This window comes from Phoxinus phoxinus, assembly GCF_949152265.1.
Source record: "Phoxinus phoxinus genome assembly, chromosome: 3".
Classification (NCBI taxonomy): Eukaryota; Metazoa; Chordata; class Actinopteri; order Cypriniformes; family Leuciscidae; genus Phoxinus; species Phoxinus phoxinus.
The window spans coordinates 48,294,580-48,305,267 of NC_136878.1; the positions used below are offsets into that span (position 1 = coordinate 48,294,580).

Sequence of the window (10,688 nt, forward strand, 5' to 3'; positions counted from 1 at the left end):
GAGTTAACTTGATGACACACACTGAAACGAGTTAACTCGACAACACACACTGAAACGAGTTAACTTGACGACACACACTGAAACGAGTTAACTTGACGACACACACTGAAACGAGTTAACTTGACGACACACACTGAAACGAGTTAACTTGATGACACACACTGAAACGAGTTAACTTGACGACACACACTGAAACGAGTTAACTTGATGACACACACTGAAACGAGTTAACTCGACGACACACACTGAAACGAGTTAACTTGACGACACACACTGAAACGAGTTAACTTGACGACACACACTGAAACGAGTTAACTTGATGACACACACTGAAACGAGTTAACTTGACGACACACACTGAAACGAGTTAACTTGAGGACACACACTGAAACGAGTTAACTCGACGACACACACTGAAACGAGTTAACTCGACGACACACACTGAAACGAGTTAACTTGACGACACACACTGAAACGAGTTAACTTGACGACACACACTGAAACGAGTTAACTTGATGACACACACTGAAACGAGTTAACTTGATGACACACACTGAAACGAGTTAACTTGACGACACACACTGAAACGAGTTAACTTGACGACACACACTGAAACGAGTTAACTTGACGACACACACTGAAACGAGTTAACTTGACGACACACACTGAAACGAGTTAACTCGACGACACACACTGAAACGAGTTAACTTGACGACACACACTGAAACGAGTTAACTTGACGACACACACTGAAACGAGTTAACTCGACGACACACACTGAAACGAGTTAACTTGACGACACACACTGAAACGAGTTAACTTGACGACACACACTGAAACGAGTTAACTTGACGACACACACTGAAACGAGTTAACTTGACGACACACACAGAAACGAGTTAACTTGACGACACACTGAAACGAGTTAACTCGACGACACACACTGAAACGAGTTAACTTGACGACACACACTGAAACGAGTTAACTCGACGACACACACTGAAACGAGTTAACTTGACGACACACACTGAAACGAGTTAACTCGACGACACACACTGAAACGAGTTAACTTGACGACACACACTGAAACGAGTTAACTCGACGACACACACTGAAACGAGTTAACTTGACGACACACACTGAAACGAGTTAACTCGACGACACACACTGAAACGAGTTAACTTGACGACACACACTGAAACGAGTTAACTCGACGACACACACTGAAACGAGTTAACTTGACGACACACACTGAAACGAGTTAACTTGACGACACACACTGAAACGAGTTAACTCGACGACACACACTGAAACGAGTTAACTTGACGACACACACTGAAACGAGTTAACTCGACGACACACACTGAAACGAGTTAACTCGACGACACACACTGAAACGAGTTAACTTGACGACACACACTGAAACGAGTTAACTGGTCCTGAGCTCCACAGAGCGGCTCGATCGCTGCTCCTCTGCTAATGGGCTTTTAATGCCTCTGCATTATTGTGGCTCTACAATGGCCGGCATGCTGGGGTTTTGTCACGGCTTCTCTAAAACTGTTATCAGGCCCCAAACTCTCAGGGGCGAGCGACCACTGAAGAAGGAGCAGGTCCTGAGAGGAACAGGGCTCGGGGTCAGAGGTCACGGGCCGAAGCGGAAACGGGACACAGAGACGAACAATGCAGACCTGCAGACAGACACAGGGATGAACAGAGGAGGACAGATGGGTGGAGGAGGAACACCGACTGCTGCGGCACAAACATATTACACACTTCTGTTGGACAAGTAGAGGAGTGGATCATGAAACATTTGCACTTTCACCCTAACACGAGCTGATGAAGATATATATGAATAACACATATTTATGAAACACTAAAGGAATCACTTTTGGGTTGTTTCTTTCGCTTTTATTATAGAATTATTATGTTCTAATAATTTAAAGACGGGCTCAGTTTAGCTCGAAACTAAATTCGCAATATTTTATTATTAAATTCTCACCTTTATCTTGAAATCGCACAGCTTTATGATGCTCTTTTGAAACCCATATTTTAAACCATAGCATATTACAGTATTTGCAGATTATTGTTGACAGTCTTTGAGGAGAGAGAGAGAGAGAGAGAGAGAGAGAGAGAGAGAGAGAGAGAGAGAGAGAGAGAGAGAGAGAGAGAGAGAGAGAGACGGGCAGATACAGACAGCACTGGCTGCCCAGAGAGAGCCGCATCTGCCCGCACTGTGACCAGGGAGAAGTGGAGACCGAGCAACACTTCCTCACCAGCTGTCCCAACTGTGAGGACATTAGAGGGACTTTTTACACAAAATTTGAAATACTTTACCCTAACTTCATCAAACTAAACAAAAAAACACAATTTCAACATCTATTAGGAGAAAAAAGAGACTGTGTCATACTAGCGGCAAGATACATTGATGCTTGTCACAAAAAGAGAGAGTTGACGACCAATCAGTGATGCGCTCACACACACACACACACACACACACACACACACACTGAATTCTAACTTTTCACAGATTTCTGAAATGTTCATAGTGTTCAACCATTTATTTATTTTACATTTATTTTAAATTAATTATTTTCTGTACTAAATCATTTTCTATGTTGTATTGATGCTTTGGCAATACAAGATGTATTTTTGTCATGCCAATAAAGCTTTCTGAATTGAATTGAATTGAATTGAGAGAGAGAGAGAGAGAGACTAAATGTTCTAAATAATTTTCTATGTTGTTTTGATGCTTTGGCAGTACAAAATGTATTTTTTTGTCATGCCAATAAAGCTTTCTGAATTGAATTGAATTGAATTGAATTGAATTGAATTGAATTGAGAGATTCCGACCTGGTTTAGATTTACACACAGGCCTAAAAACGAAAACGGGGGAAAAATGAATTCGTGTCTAAAACGAGGCTCTACACTTCAGGCTTCGCGCGAGATGAGAACAGGAACTGCAGAGTTTAGACACATCGGTTATTCCATCATATTCATGTGCGCATCCATTCTTCTTTGATTATCGATATTTCCAGCGTGTTTATCAGGGTAAATTCCACATAAACTTTCTCTTAGTAAACCATACACTGACCTTTCCAATATTTCAAGTTAACTTTAAAGTATAATTGCAGACGGGTTCGTAGCATTTCTGTGCATTAAACATAAACAATGTTAATCTTCTGTCCCTGTCCAATGTTTAATTACACATCGCCTAACTGTGCGATAATGAACCCGCTGGTAACATGTAATGGGAATGTTAAGGGTTGTATTGGTCACAGTGAACTCTCTCAACATTAAATCGTATACACTAGTTTCATAAACCGCACACGATATTAAAAAAAAAACACTTCGGAGAATTGTGCTCGTCTTTGCTTGGTTTCAAATAATTTCTAATGTAGGCCTAGTTACTCGATTAAATAACTAAGCAGTTTTGCGTCGCCGATATCGCGATTAAAGATAATATCTGGGATGTGTTAATCCCCAGTTAACCTCTGCCTAACCCGGCTCTCTTCCTCTGCTCTGCCCTCTCCTCGGGCTCTTCTTCTTCTTCTCCTCTCGCGTTTACTCGGAGTCTCTCTGCTCGGTATTTATCTGAAAACACGAGCACTTTGTTCTGCACTCGCTGTATTTACACGACACACCGGCGGACGCATGAATACGAATGAATGAAATGAAAGAGCCTTCAGAGGAACAACAAGATAAGACTATGGAGTGATTTTGACCTGTCTTATTTTCTTTTCAAGCCTGTAATGTGGTGTAAGAATCCTCTTATGAGGCCACATCTCCAGTCTAACGGAAGCACAAGCTTTATATTAACACTCGTTCAGCTTTAGTTCGTTCATTAATGTCGGCGTCGAGCTGATAAAGACTCTCTTCTGTTCTGACACGCGCCATATGGCAAAGGCCAATCCACGGCTGCCATAAAGCAGTAATTCGGGCTGTTGTGTTTGTTTTAAAGTTGTGAGAACAACAGAGAGTGTGTGAAGATGCTCGGGTCAGTGACCAGCTGAGAGTCAGTTTAAAGCTCGCGAACAGCGCAATAACACACAGTCCATGCCGGACATTTAAAGCAAAGCGCGATTATCATCAGCCTATTATTGGACTACAATTATTATATTAGTATTAATGAAATGCATTTATAAAATTCAGTCCTTAATAATAATAATAATAAATCCATTTAAAAAAACATCCAGTCATTGTTATTATTATTAATAATAGCCTAATTATTATAATGAAATGTAGCCTATTGATACAATTTTGTCAATAATATTAATAATACATTAATTGATAAAACCATCCAGTCATTGTTTTAAATATTATTATTAACAATTATAATGAAATGCTTTGATAAAATTCAATCATTAAAAAATAACAACAATAATACACTGGTAAAACCCAGTCATTATTGTTGTTGTTGTTATTATTAGTCGCCTCTGAGGTAAACCATTGTAAAGTGCTGGTATCCATCAAGCGAGGGATCAGGTATTTGTCATATATGATATAACCGCAGATTATAGCAAATCAAGAGTCCAATTGTGTGTGAAGGCTGAGCGCGTGCACGTCTCATCACTGGGGGGAATGAAGACGAGCCCGATCCTTCACTCGTATCCCCGTAAACGCTGATGTATCGCTCGGTGTTGTGTTGTGTTCTGGAAGCGCTCGAACCCCCAGAATCACCCATGCGGACAGTTCGGTCTGGGCACGTCATCTGCGGACACGCCCCCAAATAACGCGTCGTCCAATGGCGAAGCGCGTCCTGAGCGCGTGAGAGTCTCCGCGATAAAGCCTCCGCGGGCCCGTCAGACACACACTCTAGGCTACTGGAGGAACTCTGATCACACACACACACACACACACACACACACTATACTGGAGGAACTCTGATCACACACACACACACACACAATATGTGCCATTATAACTGACACTGTGGCGCTGGATAAAAGCCGTCGGATATTCCCAAGCGTTTCTTCTCCAGAAGGTAAAACATGCATTATTATATATTTATTTGTGCGCATTGATGTGATGTGAATTTAATGGGGTAAACTTATTGATACCTGCAGATTCTTCAGCCAATAACTTCTGAGAAATAATCCTCATAATCTACAACACGATAACGCGCAATAACAGCCGAATCTCTAAAACACGAGGATCTGGACGTTAAAACTCTAAACATATAGTGCTTAAGAATCGAAGATGAGAGTCTGTGTTAAGCAAATAGCCATTAATACATATTAAATAATAATAATAACCCATTAGCCGTAACTGTCAGGTTCACCATAAATGTCCTTTTGCAGGGAATAAAACTGTTTTCCCGCCAGACCTCATATGGACTAAAACTCAGAAACACTGGGACAAAAAACCTGGACATCAAGAGACCGAGACTTCTCGGAGAAATGTCCATCACTACTGGGCGAGGTAAAAATAATAAACTCGTTATTTTCAGATCTATATACCGGTATCTCACGAAGTGTCTAAAACTGAAGATCAAGCCGCAATCGGGACATTTATATTTCACAATAATGCTCATCAGAACAAGTTCAAGAAACTATTCAGCGAATATCAGACTAACCTTCCTTTTTATCTGGTTTATTTATTTTACAAATAGCTTCTGTCAATTTACTATCAAATGTTAAATCAATAAAGAACATCTAAATGTCCTTAAATTGACAGTAGTGGTTTGGCATTTTATTATAATAAATTATGTGTCAAGAATAACTAATACTAATATACGAACTCGTGAAAACTGCTTATAATAAATAACAAAATAAGATCTATAACTCACAACCATAACACAAATCCTTCTTTAAATGTAATTGATAGTTTGATATGTTTGTAGGCCTCGTTAATCTCTGGATCGGGAAGAATACTCCGGACAGAAAGTCTTTACTCGCACAGATATTATCGACTGTTCGTTTAGAGGGTTCATGTGTGTAAATAACCCGCGTGTTCAGACGAGCATTATATGATCATAAACACGGACTGTCGATATTCCAGTAATAGACATTTAAACTCTGCTGGTTGATGTTGGCGTATTTCCCCGAATCTCTCTGTATTATTGCGGCGGTGGAGAACAACTTCAGGTTTAGTGTGTTAATCTGCTTTCCCGCTTTTCTCTTTTTACATGAAAATTAATATATAATTGTCGCTATTAATGCGTTTTAACGGGTTGCTTTCACGCGCTATAATATGTTTTTCAATTACTGTGTACAACAACACATAGGCCTATCACTTTTTTGTAGAAGGTTTTCCTACAAAATTTTCACATGATCGGTTTCTCCTTTCGTTTACATATATTAGCCTATGTACAATTTAAATTATTTCTGTATTCATTCATTCACTCATGCATTCATCGAAATACGATTATTATTGTCTAAATTTGTTGGAATTTTGTCTCGGGAATTTTCTTGTCCCCATTATTGCGTTCTGAAATAAATCATTAGTTTTATGCAATTAGGGTTAATGATGTCCTATCAGAACAGACTATCTCCAGTCTGCAGCAAAACAAGAAAAAATCGCTTTTGTAAAATGTAAACAATTAGTTAAAATCTTTTTGTAAGATGCTCTAGTTTTTAGAAATTCAGGCCATGATCCAAAAAGCCTCGTTAAAATCTACTTTAATAAATTAATAAATAACGTTTTTTGCCATGACCCTAAACCCAACACAACATTAACATAACTATTAAAATCGATGATGTAAAAAATACCAACCAATATACCACACAATATACTGTGTGTGTGTGTGCGTGCGTGCGTGCGTGCGTGTGTGTGTGTGTGTGTGTGTGTGTGTGTGCGCGTGTGTGTGTTCGTGCGTCTGTGTGTGTGCGTCTGTGTGTGTGTGTGTGTGTGTGTGTGTGTGTGTGTGTGTGTGTGTGTGTGTGTGTGTGTGTGTGTGCGCGTGTGTGTGTTCGTGCGTCTGTGTGTGTGTGTGTGTGTGTGTGCGTCTGTGTGTGTGTGTGTGTGTGTGTGTGTGTGTGTGTGTGCGCGTGTGTGTGTTCGTGCGTCTGTGTGTGTGTGTGTGTGTGTGCGTGCGTCTGTGTGTGTGTGTGTGCGTCTGTGTGTGTGTGTGTGTGTGTGTGTGTTCTCCTGGGGTTTCTCTGCTTTAATATCCTGTGGCTCGCTGACTCTGGGCAGGAGAGTTTGACACACTCCGCTAACACCGTTAATAGCGCCGTTTGAAGTGGAAATGAAGCTGCAAAAGAGCAAAAGGGGAAGAAGAGCCTGAACGGGTTAAATTAGAGAGAGAGAAAGAGAAAGAACGGGTTAAATTAAAGAGAGAGAAAGAGAAAGAACGGGTTAAATTAAAGAGAGTCGCTGAAGCGCGCGCGTTTCCTCACAAAAGGGCGCATGACAAAAACACGAAGAACGAACATTACAATCTGCTATTTTTAATTAAACAAATTTTCCTGGCACTAAAAACAACAACAAAGATAATAATAATAATAACTATACTTATGACTGACCAATAGTTTTTATATTATATTTATTATGTAAATATTTTTACAATTGCACATTCATTTGTTATATTAATACATGTTCAACCCAGTGCAATAATTTCATTCAAACAATATTCTGTCCCTCTGAGAAACCTTTGAATGTTTTATAGTTTTAACTGCCTTAGTGTAGGTTATTTAACACAAACATGTTCATGGCTAAAATATATTATAGCAGTGGTTAATATTAGTTCATATATTATAATGAGCTCTTATCCGAACAGAGTTATGAAAGCTGAATATTCTTCATCAGGCCGATTGTGCTTCTGTATGTCATGATATATACAGTCCATATACAGGACCATATATTTTTTATATTATTAGTATTTATTTATTATGCTGCTGGACATTGTATAAGGCATAGTCTATTTTAGTCTTATTTATGATTGTACAGATATTCTTGTCTGTGAAATACTATTTGTATCTATCTCTCTCCTTCTACTGTTGCAAACGAAATTTCCCCATTGTGGGACTAATAAAGGGTTTTTTACTCTTACTCTACACTCTAAAAAATGCTGAGTTGTTTTAACCCAATTTTGGGTCAAATATGGACAAACCCAGCCGTTGGGTTACATTTTTTACCCAATGTTTGGGTTTGTCCATATTTGACCCAAAATTGGGTTGAAACAACCCAGAATTTGTTAGAGTGTATGATATATACTGTCCATATACCGTATGATACTGTCCATATACTGGACCTGTGGATTAATCTGAGGTTTAGAGTGAGGAGTGTGTGGAAATAAAGGCACTGGGGAGTTTATAGGGACAGAGAGAGAAATCCTGAGAAAACTTTGGAAATGCTGTAGAGATCGTAGAGTAATACGTGATGCAGTTTATAAGATGTATTCAGTTTATAAGATGTATTCAGTTTATAAGATGTATTCAGTTTATAAGATGTATTCAGTTTATAAGATGTATTCAGTTTATAAGATGTATTCAGTTTATAAGATGTATTCAGTTTATAAGATGTATTCAGTTTATAAGATGTATTCAGTTTATAAGATGTATTCAGTTTATAAGATGTATTCAGTTTATAAGATGTATTCAGTTTATAAGATGTATTCAGTTTATAAGATGTATTCAGTTTATAAGATGTATTCAGTTTATAAGATGTATTCAGTTTATAAGATGTATTCAGTTTATAAGATGTATTCAGTTTATAAGATGTATTCAGTTTATAAGATGTATTCAGTTTATAAGATGTATTCAGTTTATAAGATGCATTCAGTTTATAAGATGTATTCAGTTTATAAGATGTATTCAGTTTATAAGATGTATTCAGTTTATAAGATGTATTCAGTTTATAAGATGTATTCAGTTTATAAGATGTATTCAGTTTATAAGATGTATTCAGTTTATAAGATGTATTCAGTTGTTATGACTGTTCATTTGTAACTTTCAGAAGAGTGTAGATATGATCTGGCAATACAAGAGAAAACTGTGGATTTGTTATGAGACGATGTGTTATGATCATGTGTGTGTGATGATCATGTTCAGTGTGTGTGATGATCATGTGTGTGTGATGATCATGTGTGTGTGATGATCATGTTCAGTGTGTGTGATGATCATGTGTGTGTGATGATCATGTGTGTGTGATGATCATGTGTGTGTGATGATCATGTTCAGTGTGTGTGATGATCATGTGTGTGTGATGATCATGTGTGTGTGATGATCATGTGTGTGTGATGATCATGTGTGTGTGATGATCATGTTCATGTGTGTGTGATGATCATGTTCATGTGTGTGTGATGATCATGATCATGTGTGTGTGATGATCATGTGTGTGTGATGATCATGTGTGTGTGATGATCATGTGTGTGTGATGATCATGTTCAGTGTGTGTGATGATCATGTGTGTGTGATGATCATGTGTGTGTGATGATCATGTGTGTGTGATGATCATGTGTGTGTGATGATCATGTTCATGTGTGTGTGATGATCATGTTCATGTGTGTGTGATGATCATGTTCATGTGTGTGTGATGATCATGTTCATGTGTGTTCAGTGTGTGTGATGATCATGTTCATGTGTGTGTGATGATCATGTTCATGTGTGTGTGATGATCATGTTCATGTGTGTGTGATGATCATGTTCATGTGTGTTCAGTGTGTGTGTGATGATCATGTTCAGTGTGTGTGATGTTCATGTTCATGTGTGTGTGATGATCATGTTCATGTGTGTGTGATGATCATGTTCAGTGTGTGTGATGATCATGTTCAGTGTGTGTGATGATCATGTTCAGTGTGTGTGATGATCATGTTCAGTGTGTGTTATGATCATGTTCAGTGTGTGTGATGATCATGTTCAGTGTGTGTGATGATCATGTTCATGTGTGTGTGATGATCATGTTCAGTGTGTGTGATGTTCATGTTCATGTGTGTGTGATGATCATGTTTATGTGTGTTCAGTGTGTGTGATGATCATGTTCATGTGTGTGTGATGATCATGTTCAGTGTGTGTGATGTTCATGTTCATGTGTGTGTGATGATCATGTTCAGTGTGTGTGATGATCATGTTCATGTGTGTGTGATGATCATGTTCAGTGTGTGTGATGATCATGTTCATGTGTGTGTGATGATCATGTTCAGTGTGTGTGATGATCATGTTCATGTGTGTGTGATGATCATGTTTATGTGTGTTCAGTGTGTGTGATGATCATGTTCAGTGTGTGTGATGATCATGTTCAGTGTGTGTGATGATCATGTTCAGTGTGTGTGATGATCATGTTCAGTGTGTGTGATGATCATGTTCAGTGTGTGTGATGATCATGTTCATGTGTGTGTGATGATCATGTTCATGTGTGTGTGATGATCATGTTCATGTGTGTTCAGTGTGTGTTGATGTTGATGTGTGTGTGTGTGTGTGTTCTCCAGGTCATGGGGGTCTGAATCAGCTCGGAGGAATGTTTGTGAACGGCCGGCCGCTCCCCGAGGTGATCCGGCAGAGGATCGTGGATATGGCACATCAGGGCGTGAGACCCTGCGACATCTCGAGACAACTGAGGGTCAGTCACGGGTGCGTCAGCAAGATCCTGGGCAGGTGAAGAGTCCACACACACACACACACACACACACACACACACACACACACACACACACACACACACACACATCAACACACCCACACACACACACACACACATCAACATCAACACACCCACACACACACACACACACACATCAACATCAACACACC

At 39.1% G+C, this 10,688-nt stretch overlaps 1 protein-coding gene across 2 annotated transcripts in view; it reads left to right on the top strand.

The window, feature by feature from the left end:
* The first annotated feature begins 4,766 nt into the window (after positions 1 to 4,766).
* The window catches only part of pax8 (paired box 8), a 19,139-nt gene continuing 13,217 nt past the window's right edge, over positions 4,767 to 10,688 (top strand). The window contains exons 1-2 of one of the 2 annotated variants that reach the window (XM_079608434.1): positions 4,767 to 4,981; positions 10,367 to 10,532. In XM_079608434.1, the coding sequence (XP_079464560.1) occupies positions 10,396 to 10,532 (137 nt within the window). In that variant the 5' untranslated portion in view covers positions 4,767 to 4,981; positions 10,367 to 10,395. Of the gene's footprint in view, positions 4,982 to 10,238; positions 10,269 to 10,366; positions 10,533 to 10,688 lie in introns of those variants that run through there. The other variant, XM_079608435.1, reaches the window with a different exon arrangement.